General features: G+C 50.9%; 2 protein-coding genes across 3 annotated transcripts; both read left to right on the top strand.

Moving 5' to 3' along the window:
* RAB11FIP1 (RAB11 family interacting protein 1) lies at window positions 1-15,322 on the top strand. Of its 2 annotated transcripts, XM_087763075.1 has the most exons (6): window positions 1-435; window positions 3,555-3,997; window positions 4,483-5,278; window positions 6,333-8,669; window positions 9,883-9,988; window positions 12,070-15,322. In XM_087763075.1, exons 1-6 carry the CDS (start codon window positions 77-79, stop codon window positions 12,286-12,288), a joined length of 4,260 nt encoding a protein of 1,419 aa, XP_087619201.1. In that variant the 5' UTR covers window positions 1-76; the 3' UTR covers window positions 12,289-15,322. The 2 variants fall into 2 exon arrangements, with proteins under 2 accessions (XP_087619201.1, XP_087619203.1); XM_087763077.1 differs by lacking the exon at window positions 6,333-8,669.
* Window positions 15,323-16,122: 800 nt separating this feature from the next.
* Window positions 16,123-19,388, top strand: BRF2 (BRF2 general transcription factor IIIB subunit). Its single transcript, XM_009468877.2, has 4 exons — window positions 16,123-16,320; window positions 16,992-17,051; window positions 17,396-17,717; window positions 18,423-19,388. Exons 1-4 carry the CDS (start codon window positions 16,167-16,169, stop codon window positions 19,132-19,134), a joined length of 1,248 nt encoding a protein of 415 aa, XP_009467152.2. The 5' UTR covers window positions 16,123-16,166; the 3' UTR covers window positions 19,135-19,388.
* Window positions 19,389-19,778: the final 390 nt, after the last annotated feature.

Genomic DNA, 19,778 nt, shown 5'->3' with positions numbered 1-19,778 from the left:
GAGCGCACCGGGCAGCGCACCGGGCCCCGCCGCTCCCGCTCCGCTCCCGCTCCCGCTCCGCTCCGCTCCCGCCGCCATGTCAGGCCCGGCCCCGGCCCCGGCCCCGGCCCCGGCCTGGGCGCCCACCCACGTCCAGGTGACGGTGCTGCGGGCGCGGGGGCTGCGGGCCAAGGCGGCGGCGGGCGGCGGCGGCAGCGACGCGTACACCGTGATGGCGCTGGGCCGCGACAAGTTCTCCACCTCGGTGGCGGAGCGGTGCCAGGGGCAGCCGGTCTGGCGGGAGGAGGCCACCTTCGAGCTGCCGCCGCCGCCGCGGGCCGCCGCCCTCCGCCTCACCGTGCTGCACCGCGCCCTCGTCGGCCTCGACAAGTTCCTGGGCCGCGCCGAAGTCGACCTGGCCGCCCTGCGGGCCGACGGCGGCCGGCGGCACAGCAGGTGGGCCCGGGGCCGGGGGTCCTCTGTGCCCCACGGGGGCCGGGGAGAGGGAATGGGGGGGGGGGGGGCCTGGGCCCCGTGGGGACCCCCGTGCACCCCGGGGACTGGGGCTCTGGTGGGGACCCCTGTGCCCCATAGGAGTGGGGGGGAGTCTTGTGGGGACCCCTGCGCCCCATGGGGACCCCTGTGCCCCCCAGGGGATTGGGGTTCTGGTGGGGACCCCTGCACCCCATGGGGACCCCTGTTCCCCATAGGGATGGGGGGGAATCTGGTGGGGACTCCTGTGTCCTGTGGGCACCCCTGTGCACCCCAGGGGACTGGGGTTCTGGTGGGGGACCCCAGTGTCCCGTGGGGGCCCCTGTGCCCCGTAGGGGTGGGGGGAATCTGGTGAGGGACCCCTGTGCCCCCCAGGAGACTGGGGGTTCTGGTGGGGACCCTTGTGTCCCATGGGGTGGGGGGAATCTGGTGAGGGACCCCTGTGCCCCACAGGGTCCCCTCAAACCCCACGAGGGCCCACGGGGTGACCCCGCGGGGCAGGGTCCCTCCTGACGTTGTCAGTCCCCCATAGCTCCGGGGTGCCTGCCCCTGGGAAGAGGCCGGGGGTCCTGGCACCTGCAGCTGCCGGGCTGGCCCCGCGGAAACACAGCCGGCGCTTTTTCAGCCAGTCCTGCCTCGCGCTTGGCTTTGATTTTTAAATATTTACATGCGAGTGCTAACAGCGTACACTGGGAAGGGCCAGGCTGACCCGAGAAACTTAATGTATTTGAAATGCCTTCTCCGTCCGACAGAGAATGAACGCAGGCTACAGGCAGCTGTTTATGTGTTCTTCTTAATAAATACTTAGCAGAGCCTAAGCATGTGTAAGAGTAGATAATTCAGTGTTATGTGGGCTGGCTTCACTGTTGTCAGCAGGACACCGAGCTGGGAGACTTTTCCTTTAATGCCGGGTGCCAGCTCTGTGTCATCCTTGCTCCTTTGAACATAAACACCGGGACGGTGCGCTGAAATCCCAGGGGTGTTACTGGGAAGGTTTTACCGGGAGTCAGCAGCCTTGTAATGTGGCTTGAGGTGGCTGGTGAGTCACCTTCCTCTTCTCGCTCACCGGAGCAGATCCAGGTATTAACACCGGCTTGGCCAAAGATCTGCGTCGTCTGTCTTGACAAAGCCGTCGCCGCTTGTGAAGCCTTAATTATAAGGCGGCTCTCATTAAGGTTGTGTCAAGCGCTAATGTGTTGACACTGCGTAGCGCGATGTGCCCTCAGTCAGCAGAGTTCGGGGAGCCAGCCCTGCGAGGGGAGCGCTGCGCCTCCTCCCGGGCTGCATTCTGTGTCTGGGCCAAAGGAAAGTAGAGGCTGGGGGATGGACCCCAGCTTCGATGCTTCTGGAAAAACTTCTGATATTTCCAATCGCTCGTGTTGCCCCCCCCCCCAGCCCTCCATTTTCTATTTGAAGCCTGTTTCTTTTGTCATCGCTTAGCTGCCCTGCTGACGTATACTTGTAAAGGGCTGGTTTTATTTGGAATATAAATGCATGTTGATTGACAGGTGCACACTAACATAATAAATGAAATTAATAAGATTTTATATTTTGTAGTTTTGGGGGGGGAGGTTATCAGTATGTTATTTACTTCCCGCCGCGCTGACGTGGACGTAGCGGCGTGAATCTCAAAGCGGTGGCCGTGTTTCAGGGCTAAGCTGCCTTTCGCTGAACACATAGTTTGTGTTTTGGATGCCATTCGGACAGGGCCTGCCCTTTCCCCGGGGCAGAGAGCGCGCAGAATGAATTGTTGTGGAACTGTACAAATGCGGGACGCTCCTAAAAATCACGCGGTTTAGAACAAAAGTGCCCGGTGCTGGCTTGTATTAACGGCAAAGGATTTGTGCCTCCCTTGCTGCTGCCACTGCGGGACTGCAGCTTTAGGGACCTGACAAAACCTAACATCTCCTTATAAATTCCCTTCCCTGGTGCTGGTGTCTTGTAGCTTCAGCTCTGAACATCTAACTGTAGCGTGGTGCTTGAGCATTCGTTTCCCTCTCATGTGTTTCTCTGTAGCAGATTTCTGAATTCGTCTCCTTCAGTTAATGCTCATTAGTTTTGAATTTTCTCTGAAGCAAATTGCCTTTTCCCATTCTCTTCCATTGCTTCCAGTGCACCTTCAAAGGAATGAAGTGCGCGTTTGATGGAGAAGATTTGCATGCTCTGTTTTCTTCCTTTATTTTCACGTACCAGCTGGTGAGGAGGAAGAAGCCGCTGTTTTCCAGGCGGCTTTTCCTATCGGTTCTGTGGAGTCGGGAAGTCTGCGGCTCCAGCAAGAGACAAAAAAGTATTGGTGCGCAGTGCTGATAACTTTCTTTGCCGGCCCTAACGTGGTTCGAATGTGATTGAGTGGTAATTGAGCACGTGTGATAGCGGCATGCGGGTGGTGTTTTTGCAGTTTAGGATACCCTGAGCACGCAGTTAACACGCAGTGCTTAATATGCTGGAGCTGCATTTCAGAAAGGGGTAAGGTTCTGTCTGTAATGAACGTCCTTCCTGGTGCACGCCAGTCACGAGCCTGTAGAGGTGAGTGGAAATCCCCAGACGGTCTGTAAGGCTCGGTTTGGCTCGCCTTGTGTTGATTAGGGGTTCCTTAGCTTAAAGAGGCATTAAGATAGCAACTGAAAAGAAGCTGGAATGAAAGGTATGAGGGCATGGGGCGGGAGCGCAAGCTCTCAGGTCCCAGCTTCAGCTCTCGGAGGCTGCTTCTTTTGTACCTACTTCAAAGTCCTAGCCTCTGCGAGCGTCTTTCGGGAAGCCAGATAAAAGCACAGAAGAGAGTGGCTGAGCTGAAATACAGGAATTCCATGCTGTGTTTTTTTGTTCTTCTTTTTTTTTTAACCCTTCCTGGTCTGGGTTTTCAAACAAATTTTAGTAATAACTTTCCATTTACGATAAGAAATGTTTTCCTTGGCACCTGGGGCCATATGATTATGACGTAGTTGTAAGATTAAAGGCTTTGCTTTTTTTTTTTCTACACTGTAGGCTTATTTGGTTTTTAAAACATAAACACCCTCTGTTGTTCTAAATTACCCGTGCCTCTCAAGGACTTGTTTGTAAAAGAAATCTCCTTGTTTCTGCAGATGGTACAAGCTTCGCTCCAAACCAGGGAAGAAGGAAAAGGAGAGAGGGGAGATTGAAGTGGATATCCAGTTTATGAGGAGCAACATGACAGCCAGTATGTTTGATCTGTCCGTGAAGGACAAGTCTCGCTCTCCCTTTGGCAAGCTCAAAGACAAACTCAAGGGGAAGAGGAGCAGCGGCCTTTCCGACACGGCGTCAGCGATCATTCCCAGCACGACTCACTCCCCTGCTGACAGCGAAGATGAGTCGGTCGAGAAGGAAAAGAAGAAATCAAAGTTCAAAACCCTGTTTTCCAAACCTGGCCTGCAGAAGACTTCCCTCTCCCAGTCCATGTCAGTCCTACCGACGCAGCAGCCCGTCACCGAGAGGGTTCGGCTTCGGCCCAGCGACTTCCAGTCACAATGGGACGACGAGGAGTCCGAGACCTCGCCAACCTCGGAAAGTGAGTATTGGCGTTCACGGCGCTGATGAAGCACAAAGCCTTTCTCCAAAGGTTTGCTTGTACTTCTCACGCCTCTTAGAGTACTAGTTAAAGTCGTCTTACTGAGCGAATCCATAGAAGGTCACTTCTGTCAGCGGTGGTGGGTACGCACGTAGGACGTTAGACACTCGCGGCTGAGCTTACCTTGGGATAGCATAGAAACTGTGGGGCTGCGCGAGCAATGTCTGCGCGTGTTGGCGGTGCAGCTTCGCAGTAAGTGATCTGCGGTGGTTTTAGGTCATTGAATGGCGCGTGCGATCCGTTACGCTGAGGGCTGGCAGTGGTAGGGGGCCCAGAAGGTTTGGAAGTGGCCGGTATAGTCACACTTGTGATGTTTCTGTTGCTGCGATCCATTAATGACTGTGAAGCACTGAGGCTGTCAGTAGCGAGTGTCAGAGGAAAGGATGTTCTTGCATCTTGAATTTCTCCCTGTTTATTTTTTCCAGAAGCCTTTGGAAACGCCCTGGAAGAGAAGTCCGCTCCTTCTCCTGTATTTAAATCTCGTAAAACAGCAACTCTGGACAGCAGGCCACTAAACCAAGTCACCACTAGCCACACCAAGAAAGAAGGGCTCTCTTTGTTCAGTGGCCTTAAATCCAAAAGCGATCCTGTTTCCAAGTCTAGTCTGTGTATCAATGGCAGTCACGTTTACATGGAAGAGAGCACGACGAAGGACAACACTCCAGCCTCTTCCCCCTCTCCTCACAACTTCAGGAGGAAGCAGCTCTTTGCTTCAGAAGAGAACCTGTCTTCCAGATCTCCTAAAGGACCTGAAGAGACAGGAAGAACGTCTCCTAGTCATGCTTTCTCTGGGTCTGCATCCTTGGAGACCTTTAAATCTATGACTTTGCCGTCATACAAATTGCTTAGCAGTGAAGAATACCTGGAAACCAGCGTTCCTCCAACTGTTGAGGTTATTAAAGAGACCAAAAAAACAGACCACAAAAAGTCTGCCTTGCTCTCTCTGGTCACAGGGAAGAAGGAAGCAGTGAAGACCAGTGAAGCTGAGAATATTCCTGACAGGACCCTGCAGGATGAGGAAAACAAAGTTCCAGAAGAAAAGAGTGAACAAGGGGCCAAACATCTTGAACTTCCAGCAGATTTAAGCAGAGGGAATCCTTCAGAAGACAGCCACCGTGCAGAAGATGTCTTTGCAAATAAGCAGCCGCTCAACCTTTTCGAGGAGGAACGGAAACCTGAAAAAGCTGCTGTGCCGACGAAGACCAAAGCTGTCAAGCCCAGGTCAGTCGTGTTTGCTTCAGGGGCTGACATAAATAACGATGTGCAGCGGTGGTGGCAGGCTTTAACGAGGCTGCTTCCTGCCACAGAGCAGCACTTCTCCACTTGGCATCCTGCGCGCGGCAGAAGAGCGTTGCTCTGCAGGGTATCTGGTGGTTTTAAGCTAGCCATTGGGCCCCTTGATAACAAATAATAACTCCGAGTTCTTTCTTAGTATGAAAAAGAGATTGATAAAGGGATGTTCCTTATAAGCAATGCCGAAATAGTGGTTCTCTGAGCGCAGGCATCTTCGCAGGTACTGTAGGGGTGATTTTTCTTGCTGGATCTTTTGCAAAAGCTAACATTCTTCTGAGCTGTGTGGCTTGAACGTACCCAGGGGCTGAAATACCAGTTCTAACATCTCTACTTTCTCTTCTGTATTTGGCTGTGGTCTTCAAAAGTGTTAACCCTGGAGCCCTTCTGCTTTTGGTGTTGTTCACAGCAACATGAAGGACACTCGCGTGAATTTGTACACAAGGCTTTTTCGGAAATTCTGCTCCTTTATCCTTTTTTTTATATATATATATAATATAATATATATAATTTTTTATATATATATATATTTTATATATATATTATATATATTTTTTATATATATATAAAAAAAAGTGTGTGTGTGTGTTTTTATATATATATATGGGTGTGTCTTACTAATAAGGCTACGTTTTGTGTCTGTCTGACTCCTTATTTTCAGTGCTTCTCATGTTTAAATGTCTTGCATATGCAGTGTCTTACATACTAATGAAATTGCTTGGGGTGCAAAAGGCGAGATAGTGCTTAAAAGCAGCCACCTCAGTAACCTGTGCAAACTCTACAGCAGAAATGTTCTGACATAAATTGAGTGCTTTGTAAAGGCACGTTTACATATGTAAAGTCTGTCAGATAGGCTCTGAGGTCTCTTGCAAGCATAAGTCATCTCCAGGGTTAGGAGTTGATGGAGTCTGGTGCTAAAGCTTGTCTGTTCCTGCCTTGTGTTGCATCCGCAAGTGACATGCGAGTTTTTTGTCCCTTTTTGCAGACTGGGCGTGTCTTCAGAGGAGGAAACCAAAGCCACGCTTCCTACTCTTGTACCTGATTCCCTTCCTGCTTTTCTTTCTGTACACCGTATCAGTAGTGACAATAATCCTTTTATTTCTAAAACGGGACAAAAAGTCAAAGTGCCAGACTCTGAAAACATTACTAGTTCTCCTGCATCTATTACTTCTTCTCCTCCTTTTGCTGCAGAGCTTTTGAATGGCAAGAACCCCTTTACTTCCCAGTGGGGCAGGGCATCCGCAGCCCTGGATCCTGAAGGCATCGCCTGTTCCCCTTTGTCCCATCATCTTGCAGCCTCCCTTCCCAAAGCGCCTCCTCCCGGGCAGGTCTCTGGTAGTGGTAATAATCCTTTTGCTTCTGAATGGGGGCAGAGCTCGCGGGGCCAGGGTCCTGAAAGCTCTGATACGCAGGCTTCCCGGGGTCTCTCTCGCCCACCCGCACCTTCCCTCCCCTCTGATTGTCATTTTAATGACAATAATCCCTTTGTATCCAAGCTTGGGTGGGAACCAGATGCACTGGGTCTCAAAGGTGTTGCTAGTTCTTCCCCTTTCTGCCTTCCTTGTGATGAAGATTGTTCCTCAGCAGAACACCCTGCTGAGCTGAAACACTCTGGTCGCGATGCTTTAAGGAGCTCTTTGGATGTGGCTTTAACTAGTAATGTCAAAGCTGTGTCAAACCCTCTCGGCACCCTTTCTGACAACCCTGGTCTGGCTCCAAAGCAGCAGTGCAATTCTCCCCAGCATCAGGTTGAGACTTCTTTGAAAAGAAGTGAGCTAGGCCCCAGGAAATCTATCTCCTTTCTCCTTGACGGATCGGAGGATGTTATATCAGGTGATGAGGATTTGGGTGGGCAGGAACGTGAAAAGCAGCACTGTGATTTCAGTGAAATGTTATTGACAGGTTCAAATTCAACAGAAGAGCAAGCAGGGTTTGCTCACAAACTGGACGCAGGGTGCTACCCATCATCAAAACTCTCTCGTGACAGCATAGGTCCCATCCGAAACAGCAAGACCGCTGTTCAGGGTGGTGTGGAAGTAGGTGGTGTAAATACTGAACTCTACACAAAGGACGGCAAACACTTTGCATCTCTCTCAAAGTGTAGTAATAGCCTCTTGCCAGAGATCGGTGCTGAACAGCCACCTTCCCCCGAGAGCGAGCTGAATGAGAAGCAGGAGATTTTTGGTGAAAAGAGACAAGAAGAACGTCAGCCCACGTTAGAGCCCCAGGCAACTCCACTTGATAAAAATGACTCGTTTTCTCAAGTAGGATCTGCCAAACCGACCTTGGGAGCTTGCACACCATCCCCTTGGGAAGCCGATGTAGGGAGGGCTGGCAGCGAGGTGTTAGTCACTCCAAAGCCAGCACCACAGCTGCCTTTAACGCTGAAAAATTGCCTGCCGATTTCTCAGGCTGATGAGTTAAGTGATGTGCCTTCTTCAGGCAATGGTGTAAAATCTGCGCCTGGGCTCCCGCTACCTAATGACAAAGCCTCAGGTGCTCGTGGGTGCCTCCCCCAAAGTGGCTCATTAGAGATTATCACTCCACCAGTGATGCTCAGAGATGACAGCAGTAATAGGCATTTAAAAAATGAAGGTGACGACGATTTATTTGACTGTCTTACAAATTTAAAGTCTGCCATTCCCGTTCCTGGAGACCGTGGTTCGAAACTGGCTGGTCTTCCAGTTATTCTGGAAGGAGGCTCCGATGATGAGCTGCTGGGTGACTGTCAGGAGAACCGTGGTGTCACTGCAGGTGATAAAAACATTTTGGAGACTGGAAAGCGGTCCCTAGATTTAATGTCCTTGCACAAAGAACTGAAAGAGCGCTCTGATAGCTCTGCTGCAGCCCACGTAACCCCGGCCGCTCCAGGAGGAGGAGGAGGAAGCACTCCTGGTGCTTGTAAGCCAAGCAAACCACCCCTGCTGCCTGCCAGAGTAGATGTTCACGGTGTCAATAACCAAGTAGCTGACTCAGGCTTAGGTATGACGTCTCATTCCAGGGAGCATAATTGCCGTTTTGAGAAACAAGAACTGAAAATAAGCGCAGGTGTTGAGGAGCGTGCGGAGTGTGACTTCTTTGAGCCTTCTGTTTTCTCTTCCTCCCTGTTAAGTTCTTCCCAGCCCTACGCTTCCTCTCATTCTCTGCCCTCTGACACCCCAAGTCGTAGAGCAGAGTCTCCGAAAAAGCCAACAGCCGAGGGCTTCGCAGATAAAGCAGGAAATTCTGGCAAGAAGAAGCTTCTTCAGGCATGGGTTTCACCCTCTGAAACATATCCTAACCAAACTCAGCAGAGTGGTGAAACCGTGTCTCCTAAGCACAGGTGAGAGAATATGGGAAATACACAGAAAGTGTCTTAGTGCTGATGTGAGCCTTGCTTTTTCTTCTGTGAGCACAGATGCGTCTCTCCAACTGCAGGAATTTACTGCGCTTTGCAGTGACATGGCATCGTACAGCCTTAACTGCCTCCGTCCCGTGGAATTGTCAGGGCCTGGGTCCTGTCACGCCAGTGTAGGGTCATTGCTGGCACCAGATGAATCTGTATAGCTATTCGGGACACCCAGAGCGCTGGAGGGGACCTGCCGTTCATCACAATGCTACCTCTTAGGCGAAATGTTAGGGAAACTTGGTCACAGTTTAAGAAATAGGGTCATTTCATCAAATTGGGGAAATGGACCGCAATTCATACATTTCTCAGAAACAGGAGAATGGTCACAGGAAGCCTGATAAACTGGGATGCTTCCTTTCCTGGCAGAACTGGGCTCCTGAGCCTCAAAGTGAATCGCAGCAAGCGATGCAGCTAAAGCCTCTCTCTCCCAAGAACGCGCGGCTGCTTCCCGGAGCTGTCTGCAGCTCCTCCTGCCTGCTGGGGTACTGTTGTCCCAGGAACAGTGCCGCCGACCTGTCAGCCCTCAGTACTTTATCTGTAGAACTCCGTCTAGGGTCTAGGATGCCTCTGGGCCAGCATTTGCTGAGATACAAGTAAAATTATTTTCCTGTATTAAAATTGGCGATATAAATCCTGCTCGAGCAAATGAAGATAGCACTTTTTGGCAGCTTATGGCATAAGTTCAGCTTGGAAAAGGCGTAATACATGCTTGTCCCAGGGTAGTAGAAGTATTTGATATGTTGCAAGAACCACAAATATGTTCTCGTTAGGAAAGTCAGGCTCAAATACTAGTGCGTGAGAGATCAGAGTAACTGCTGCTGTGTACTGCCTTCTCATGTAGACCAACCTGGCTTTTCTTTTGTGACATACTGTTCGGGATGTATTTCCCTTGTTACTGCTTCTTTATCTCTAATGCCTTAAGTCAATAAAGATAGTAGAAAGAGAACTGGAGTATGCTTATAAAAAGCCTATAGCTTAGACAGAAATGCCTTGTCTTCCCGAAGCTGAATCTCTTATCTCTCTGGAGATAGAGAAGGGTAGGAATTTTTCCCAATTTCTTGCTATATTTGTTTTTAGTCTGAAAATCTGTGTAGTGCTGGTGTTATATGTACTGCCTGAATAACGTTAACCTTTTTTAATGTTGCAGACTCCATCCTGTGAAGCCGATGAATGCCACAGCAAATAGCTCTCAAAGTAAAAACCTGAATGTCATCAGCACTATGAACGAAAAGCTGCTCGAGATGAACGTGAAGGTATGGAGGAAAGTGGCGCTTTAAACCAAAGCTTAAGCAGTAAATTGAACGGAGTTTGTGTATTCAAGATAGTTTGCCTGGGCTCATATCTCGTATATCCTGAGCAGAAAAAGAACAGTGGTTATTAGACTGTGGGGGGCATGAACTTTCTTTTTGTCAGTCCCCAAAGGTGGGGACAGTCTTGAAATATTTTTTTTTTTCTTGCAAACTGATCTATAATAGAATTGGTGTCTCTTGTTTGCGGAGGGGATCCTCAGTGGAGAGGAGTGCGGGGTGCTGTCTGACTCCCCAGAGGTGAGCGGGATGCGTGTGAGCCATGAGGTGGCTGCGACAGGAACAACGGGTGACTTGCAGGTGGTGCTACCCCTGGGAGATGGTCCCGTTGGTGCGACAGGAACAACGGGTGACTTGCGGGTGGTGCTACCCCTGGGAGATGGTCCTGTTGGTGAGGTGTGGGAGCTGCGTAACTTGGATCTGCACCAAAGATTGGACAAATTAGTTACTGTTTATTGTCAGACGTGATGAGTCCCCAAAGCTCGTTTTCTTCCTGAAATAAGTATGCGGCTCTTAAAGCTGAGAAGGTGGGAAAAGTAACCTCAGGGTGGCTGGTGCCTTGTCATGTGTTGCATTAATATCCTGTGCAGATTGAGAGGCCAGGCACCTGCCGTTAAAGCACAGCTGCTTCCTAAAAGTGTAGCTGTGCAGCTTGCATAATCACTCAGATTTAAAGGAGTTTTTTGCATAATCTTGCCCTCAAAAGAGACCTCCAGGCTTGAGGCATAGCTTAAAAGTCGTGTGGATCAGAACGGCTAGAAGCGTCTCTGCGTCAGAAGGGAAAAACCCTGGGTACCGTTATTGTCTCTAAGGGTTTTTTGGGGAAAATGGAAAGTTAGCACCAAAATAACTGCAGTGCCTCCTTCTGGTGTAAGTGGGAAAGACACAAATGCGAGTTAAATGATTCAAACTGACGTGTTGCTATTTTGAATGAGTTGAAAACGTGTAATTAGTATTCTGGTGTGGCGTTTTTATTCCACGTAAGAAGTTATGCTTGATGTGGTCACACGAGCCTGTTGTATGCATACTCCCTGCGAAAAAAAAGTCTGGGCTGGCACTTTGGTTTAGCGTCTGAGAAGGTAGCTGGAGGAATTGGCAGAAGCTGCTAAGTACCTGTCAAGTTTGCTTAAAGGTTAAAAGCAGACTTTTTGGAGAAGCCAAAAAGTTTTCACAGCGATAACTACAATAAGAGGGAAATGCCAAAGGCCTCGGTGGGTGTTTCTTGCTGTTGAACCTGAATTTGGCTTTCCTGGTCTTTGTGTGGTTTAAACAATAGCTGTCCCAGTGCTCGTCTGTAAACGATGGGAGTTGATGGTGCATGGCTGTAACTTCCACGCGTCTTCGCTAAGCTAGATGGGCTGCTGCCTGGAGTCGGCGTGACATTCTTTCAGCATAAATCGGAGAAGAGTTGAATTACAGAGCTGACATCATGCTAAGATTTTGTGCTAAAACCGATGGCCTGGTTACAGTCCATAACATCTGTCTTGCTCTGAGCCTGCCTTCTGTTCTGGAGAAGACTGCCTAAGCTCTATAAATTGTGTCGCTGTGCCCTAAGTAGCACACGCTTGCTCTGAGGCAGTTGCTCTTTTTTCCTCCAAATACTTTCAAAAAGCTATTCGGCATTCTTGGAAGTTCACGAGTAGATAGTGCTTTGTATGGATTTTTCCAGGCGAGGTTTGCCAATGGCTCGAAAGGTGCTTCGTAGCAGAAAGCTTGGCTGGCCCGCCAGCCTCTCTGCTGCTGTTAGCGCCTTGGCCGTTGCGCAGCTTGGCCCTGGGCAGCCTGCTGCTCTTGATCCTAAAGTGCTAATGATTGATGGTCCCAAATGTCGTTTGGATAGAACTTATTTTTAAAAAGATACAAAGCACAGTAATACTTTTGAAGAGCAGCTGTGGTTCTGCAAACACCGTGTGTAAAGTTGTTCGTTGGCTCTTTAAATCCCACAAGGCAGCTACCAGATATCATTCTCTTGCTATTTTGAAATGCCCGTATGTCTGTAATGACCCTGCCTTTCTTCTCTCTCGAAGAAATATGATCCTTCAGATCCTGCCTATGCTTATGCTCAGCTAACGCATGATGAGCTGATCCAGCTGGTCTTGAAACAGAAGGATACAATTACCAAGAAAGATCTCCAGGTGCGTGAGCTTGAAGACTACATCGATAACTTGCTTGTCAGAGTCATGGAAGAAACCCCAAACATTCTTCGTGTTTCAACGTCTGGAAACAAAAAAGCTGGAAAGATGTAAAAGGTCTCGGGACGTGGATTGAACAAAGGACTGAATTCCCGCCAGTGGAGTTTGATTAATAAGGAGACGATGTGAAGTAGGTGGTACCGGTTGTGCTGCCCACAGAAAATGACCTCTTTCCTGTTTCTGCCTTGAGCAACTCTCAGTTTGATTAGTAGTTACATCAGGTCTTGTATATGGAGTCCAGAAGTGGAGTCAATTATTTATTTTTTTGGTTTCTTTCCATTATTTGGGAAGATTGTTCAGGCGTCTAATCCAAAGGCTGATTGCGATAGGAAGGATGAAGGGTTTTTGATGTGTTTTGCTTGCCAGCAAGGCACTGATGATCCTTTTATGAAGTTTTTTTTTTTAATGGTTTTGTTTCGTAGCAGCTTTGATAGATCAATTACTCTTCTTTCCATATCTTAAGTTGTAGTGCAATATAAAATCTTGTACCATAGAGCTTGAGGATTTGATTGTTTTTAAAAAAAAATATTGCTAACTACACTGGAGAAGTCCAAAGATACGTGCTTCAGACCAGGGCTGTGTGGGCTGTGTTTTAAAAGTAATTAATGCCCTAAAAGTTCAATGCAAGTTAAACCTTAGATTGGAAAGGAAGAAGCAAAGCTTAGTTAATCTCGTAAAGTACATATTGTTTCAAAGCAGTTCTCCGAGGGGAAGGTTTACAGGTTTTTTTGGTATAGGAAACATTGAGATGTCATGGTACGTTTGTCTACCATAGGAATGGTAGTAATGAATTTGGGCCAAAGGTGCATTTTAGATCAGAAGCTGTTCTCTTACAGACTTCAAATTCCCGATTGGAAGGTTGTTCAAACGAAGGAGGCAAAGGTATGCCTGGTTTCTGTTCTGTAGTCTTAAATAGGTGTGGATTTCACAGTACACATGCATGGCCCGTGTCTCTTGCTGTATGGGAGTTCTGTGATGATTCTTCTTTTATACCATTGCAGTTTATTGAATTTGAATACCTTCGATTTTGGAGCTGGGGCTTACCTTGGAATGACCTTCAAAGGTGATCAGTCTTACAGTGCTTTCTTTCGTGCATTCCTTATACAGCCAAGAGAGGAACCAAATCGCCCTCCCCTGGGGATGGGAGCAGTGACGACACTAGTGCTCGAATCTGATTTGGTTTTCTTTGTCACTTGCTGCTCAGAATGGAACGACAATTTTACGTAGCTGAGAAAGAGTGCTGGTTTTGCTAGACAATCGATACCTCTCAGTCTGCTTCCTTAATGTGTGGCTGCTTTGCAGCTCGATAGAGACAGGTATGGTCTCCTCCCCATCTCATCGGATGGCAAATAACAAGCATAGCGCTAGCGAGCAGCCACCACAACAGGCTTCCTCCACTGAAAAACCACATGTGGCTTTTTTTTTTTGGCGAGCCCTTGTCAAAGATCAAAAAAATCAGATGCCTCTTTGCATCTCTGGGATTTATCAGGGTTGCGAGAGTCCATAAAAGGCTTAGAAGAAAGTTGAAATACCAAGAGTGGGTAGCAGAGGACCAAAGCGAACGCTCCTACCTTTGGAATTTGAAAGGGTCTATTGGGTCACTCCTGGCTTAGCTCGAAGGGGTGAGTTTCTCACTCAGTTTTTCTACAGCAAAGCACTTTACTGAGGGACTAGACTAGCTGGATCAACTATCAACCTGTTAGTAGTCTGCTTACTATTTTCATAAAACACTGAAAACTACTGGAGGCTTCTCAAATACTGTATTTTTGTAGGAAAGAGTAGTTTAATATATTTGCCTAGAGATGTATTGGAAAATTCAAAAAATGCTGTTAATTACATTTTTATTACTGTAAACTGAGTAACTACCAAAGTCTGGAGCTTTTCTGACAGAGCTCTCCTTCACGGGGAGCTTGAGTTGAAACAAGCCTTAAACGTTAAGAGTCTTCTAAGACTTCAGGTACTTTTTTCTAATTTTATTTCTATTTGGAGCAGATGTTTTCAGTGAAGGGGTTATTTCTTTTCTGCTGTACCCTCTTCTGTGAATGAAGGGTCTGAAACACAGAAGGTTTTAGCGGCATCTTCAGCTCTTGGCTGGTGGTTTTAATTTTGCGTGGTACCGCTTGGCCTTACTGAAAACTGCTGCTGCTTCTCGTGCCTTGAAATAGCGAGGAAGCTGAAGGATTAATTTGTTTCCTCCTTGTGCCTCTGTGGATCTCTGGAAAGAAACGGTTGCCTATACCTCACTAATAAACTTATCTAGCCTTTATTCCACAGCTTTCTGGTGTTCTAGGTCAGAGAGTCAGAAAAACCGATTGTGCCTTTGAACGGTGACTTAACGGTTCAAAAATCAAAAACGGTATTATCGGTAGTCATAACTGGACACGCGGGAAGCAAGACTGGACTCTGGCTTTTTGCTGGCCTCATTTTAAAACAACATGGGTACTACTGAGTCACTGGCTGCTGGAGGCACCAGGGTGCTGCGTGCGATGCTTTTGGGGTACGGATTTTAGGAAGTTTGGATCACCTGCGTTCCTGTTGGCAAAAATGTGCTTCTTGAAGTTAGATGCACAGAAACAAAGCGGTGATACAGGCTCTTAGCGGTCTCCTTAGGGATGAAGCCTTAAAACTTGTAATATCCCCTCCTGGCAGCCTTTTCTGCCAGTTACAGCCGTGTCCGTTGAGGTGGACCCCGGGTTGTGTCTGGCTTTTGCCCCGAGGGTTGTTCTCTCCGGTTGTTGCAGGTGTTGAGCCTCCTGCCAGAGCAGCACGGGCGCTGCTGCGGGGTCACGGTCCTGCACCAGCTGCGCTTCAACTTCCGTGGCCGTGAAAGCATCGCACAAGCCTTGTACCTCAGTCTTTTATTGGCAGTACTAGTTAAAGCCTTTCTTCGGCATAAGGTGACTGGCATTTTATGTCCAGCAAGGTGCTTCACCTTAAGGGCCTTAAGAGTCAAATGTATTGTTTTATTATTGAAAGATCTGAATGTATTTTTGCCTGTTTATACTCTCTGCTTTTAGCCTGGGTACCTATTTGTTTTTAAATACCTTTTGGTTTCATGGAACACTAAAATAAAAATACCTTAAATCCAGCGTTCTGATCACTTTGTCTTTTTTTTCTGAAAGAGCAGTTTCAAAAGGGCCTCATCCCTTCCTCGTGACCAGCTCTGCTGCCCAAAACTCCTCATCCTCAAGGTATTTTTGGGCTAGTTCCATCCCTGCAAGGTACCCGTGCAGGAAGTTCATGATAAACACCTCGCAGGGTGGGGAAACCTGATGGACGAGCTCATCCGCGTCACGAGAATCAAGAGTTTCTGTAAAGAAAAAAAAAAAAATGTGTGAGAGGTTCTTGGCCAGGAGCCTGGTAAGTGACCCCCGGCACAGCACTGGTCCCTCGGCCCCTGATTGTAATGGCCCTTAAATTGTGGGCAGCGGATGAAAAGAGAGGAAATCAGCCTCCTGCTGTCTTGGGGCCATTTAGCCCGAAACCCATCTGCGCTGCAGGAGCCCTGAGTGCTGTCATCACCCTTATCCTCTGCTGGTAATGAAAGGCGAATGGGGGGGCCACCCAGAGCCCCCCAGCACACTGGGCTCTGGGAGGGACAGCTCTGACGGGGACGAGTACCTGCGGCTGATGAGTCTCCCCAGGGGAAGGTTTTTATGATTTTGCAGTTCCCCGCTGAGCGAGGGAGCGTGTTGTCCCCTCGGTTTGTCCCCTCGGTCCCTCTCCCCTCCGCGGGTGCCCGGGAGCCGCCGCCGCCGCCGCCTCTTGCCCGGGGGATGGCGGGTCCCCCCCGGCGGAACTCGCGGGGCCCGGAACGCGGCGTGCGGGGGCGGTGCCTGGGCCGGGCGGGCGGCGGGAGGGACCGCGGGCGGCGCCGCTATTGGTGGGCGGTGGTGCGCCCGCCCTAGCGTTCCCCCGGCGAGGCGGCGGCGATGGCGGCCCCGGGCAACTGCCCCGGCTGCGGCTCCGCGGCGCTGGTGGAGGACGCGCACTACGCGCAGCAGCAGCTGGTCTGCGCCGCCTGCGGCTGCGTCCTCGCCGAGGGGCTCCTCACCACCACCTACACCGAGGAGGAGCACCTGCGAGGTGCGGCCGGGCCTGGGCCCGGCGGGGCTCTGCCACACGGGGTCAGCGGCACGGCTGGGCGCGGGGCGAGCGTCCCGGGAGCGTTTGCATTCGGCCTGGGGCAAAACTGTCTGTGAAAAGCTTGTTTTGACCGTTCTGAGTCGGTCTGAGCAGCAAAGCGCTCCCCAAGCAGCCGTTTCAGTCAGCTCAGGGGCCGTTGTCCTTCCACGCCCTGCACACCTGCAGGTTTCTTGGCGGCAGAAAGGCCTCTGCGAGGAGGGCAATGCTGGCTGCTGCCAGGATTAGCCCAGCCGCTTTCCCCCTCCCTCCCTAAGCAAAATTCCAGCATGGATTTTCCATTATAGGGTCAGACTGACAGCACTTCTCTGCCAGATTTTAGGCTTGGAACCGGTGGCGAGCTGCTCTTTGGCATTTAAATCTCTTATAAGTGTAGCAGAGCAGCCCCGAGGCCGTTTGCTCGTTCTGTTTGTAGAGAAGTGATGGCTTTAAGGGGTCCTGCTCCTCGCTACTGCTTAACCTGCGCTACCAGCTCTTGTTTAGTGGCCTCAAAGACCTGTCAGTTCTGATAATTGAAGTCCAGTACCGTGGGCATTTGGTTGCCCAAAATCTAAATGACGCTGTCCCCCAGAGTCACTGTGAGACCATCTGGCCTAACACTGACTGTTTTTCAGAGGTGGCGTATTCCCAGAGCACTGGCCAGAAAGCGCAGCTGAGCCGCTGCCTGCAGCGAGGTAAGAGCGTGCCGTTCGGTTTCCTTCACACCCCAGTTCTCTCTTGCTGCTACTGTAGTTGGTTTAACACGTTTCTAATGCTCTCTGAAATGGTAAAAGCCTTCGGAGCTGGCAGTAAAGCATGAAGGCCGTTAGTTCTGCCTCCAGCCAGCGCCTGCTTTCAGCAAAGTGCCTCACCTGCCCTGAGGGACTTGGGAGGTCTTTGCACGCTGTCTGCGGGGCTGCAGGAGCTGGGCTGCTCTTGCACCTGGGGCAGGGTGATTGCTGGCTGCAGTGTAATATTGAGGAGAGGTGTGTATCAGAAGCTGCTTGAGCTGATCTTTAAGGGCGGTGTCTTCTCACAGGGATCAGGCGGGTCCAGGATCTCTGTAAAGTCCTCCAGCTCCCGACGGTGTTTGAGGAAACGGCGGTGTCGTACTTCCAGAGAGCTCTGCAGCACCCCTCCTTCCACCTGGTCAGTCTGGAGAAGAAGGAGCTCCTGGGAGGCTGCTGCGTCTTTGTGACTTGTCGACAGCACAACTGGCCGCTGACGATGGGGACGATCTGCTCCCTCCTTTATGCAAAGCAGGACCTGTTTGCCGGCGTCTACCTGAGCCTTCAGAAGGAGCTCGGGCTCTCTGTGCCGGCCCTGAGCCTGGGGGATCTGGTGAAGACGCACCTGAACAGGTAAGGGGGCCCCTTTCAGCCATTTCAGAGTCCTGCGTTTGACACCCTGGGTGGAAAACCTTCCGAAACGCAGCCGTGGCCAGGGCAGAAGTCCACAAGCACACACAGGGTGACCTGTGACAGCACAGGCGTGTCGTTGCTGAGTGCTTTAAGGCAAAACCAGATCATCTGGAAAAGTGTTCCCTCGGATAGCTCGCAGCCCTGCGTGCTGAGGGGGGGCGTATCTACCGGGATCCCCTTAGGCTGGGTGGCAGTACTGGCACGACAGCATCCAAAATTCATGACCTGGGAGTGCAGCCTGTTTTCCCTTGAATGACAAATTTCACTGAGTTCTTGCTCCATCCAGCGATCATAGTACAACAGAGTGGCCCGGAGGTGGACGTGACCAGCCGAGGGAGCAGGACTGGCATTCGCTGATGGGCTGGGGGTGATGGCCCACGTGCGTGCTGGGGTTTTTACAGACTGCGATGGCATTTTGCCTCCCTTGTCACGGTCTGGGCTGTGATTCTTCTCTTCCTGCCCCTTCCTCCTCAGTTTGGAGAGCAGGCAGTGCAGCACAAGCAGAAACCCATCGCAGGAGGAGGGTGTGTTTGTGCTGAAGGACCTTACCGCAGCCAGCTCCCACGTTGAGCTGGATTACCGAGGCGCTGCGTGGTGAGGCTTCCCTGTGCCCTGGTGCTAACGATGGGCTCTTCGCTCTTGCAGTTTTCGGCTATTCCAGCACGCGGCCGACGTCCCTGCCCCGTTTGTGGAGGACAAGGAAAAGATGGTCTCCCGAACGATGCAGATCGTGGAGCTGGCCAGCGAGACGTGGCTGGTCACTGGCCGTCACCCTGTTCCCATCGTCACGGCTGCGGCTTTCCTGTCGTGGCAGTCGCTGCAGCCCGCCGCCCGCCTCACCTGCACTTTCGCACGGTTCTGCAAGCTGGCGGGTGTTGATCTGCCGCCGCCAGCGCACCTGAGGCTGAAGGAGCTTCTCGAGATCCTCCTGAGAATGGCCTCCCAGCTCGCGTGGCTGAGGGTGTTTAACATGGACAAGAAAACAGTGGTGAAGCACATCGGGGACCTGCTGCAACACCGAATTTTCCTGCTGAAAAGCGCTTTCTGCATGGAGGATGAGGAGGAGCAGCATGGCGCAGCCCCGGGCGAGGGCTCCCCCAGCTCTCCTCCGGTGGCAGAAAGGGCAGTGCAGGAGGAAGGCTGTCCCTCGGAAGGGAAACGCCAGCATGAGAGCGGCCCAAGGCCCTTGCTGCCGCCCTGCCTTATCAATCCGAGGAAGAGACTGCGGACAGCAGCCCCGAGTGCTTCGGACTCTGCCATCACCGGCGACGAGCCCATCTCCGACAGCGAAATTGAGCAGTACCTGCGGGGCCCGGAGGAGATCCGGGCCTTCAGGAAGGCCAAGGCCTGGCCATGAAGATGGTTTCTGGCATGGTCCAGAGGACGGTGCTGCCAGAGGCACCGGGGCAGCAGGGACTGTGGGACCAAAAGCGTGAAACCCGACGGTGACGGAGCCATCGCACGCTGCAGGGACAGTCGCGCACGGGAGCGGGGTTGTGGGGAGGGAGGGGGCAATGTCCCCTTTCACGTTCTGGACCGAAATGGGGCTTTTTATGGAGTGACTGCTTTGGGTTGTGTGACATTTCTGTTAGCAATAAACAAAAGCGCAGGTGCCAGGACTGATTTCTGGATTCTCTCTCTTTGCAGCCTCTGGTAAAAGGCGTTTTGGTGAGTCCCAGTCCTGCGGGGCGGCATCACGAGCGAGTCTGGTGAGCCCGTGGGCTTACGGCGGGGGCGATGCCCAGGGGAAGGTCTCCAGCACCTTCAACTGGTGCTGGTTTTCCGTAGCGCTGCTCCAGCTTTTCCGGGAACCATTTCACCTCCTTGTGCTTCACCTCCTTTGACAGAATGGGTGTGTGAGGGTCAAGGAGACACCTTAACTTGCTGAGAGAAAACTACCCCATCCTTGGTTAATTAAGGGATGTGAAGCTGCTGGAAATCTGTGGGAAAGGCGCAGCTCTGGATTGCGCGTGCACAGTGCTGCTGCCCTCTCCATGCCTG

This window comes from Nipponia nippon, unplaced genomic scaffold (assembly GCF_047370975.1).
Source record: "Nipponia nippon isolate SJK-2023a ecotype South Korea unplaced genomic scaffold, ASM4737097v1 scaffold_27, whole genome shotgun sequence".
In the NCBI taxonomy this organism is placed as follows: domain Eukaryota; kingdom Metazoa; phylum Chordata; class Aves; order Pelecaniformes; family Threskiornithidae; genus Nipponia; species Nipponia nippon.
This window is presented reverse-complemented; position numbering and strand designations above follow the sequence as displayed.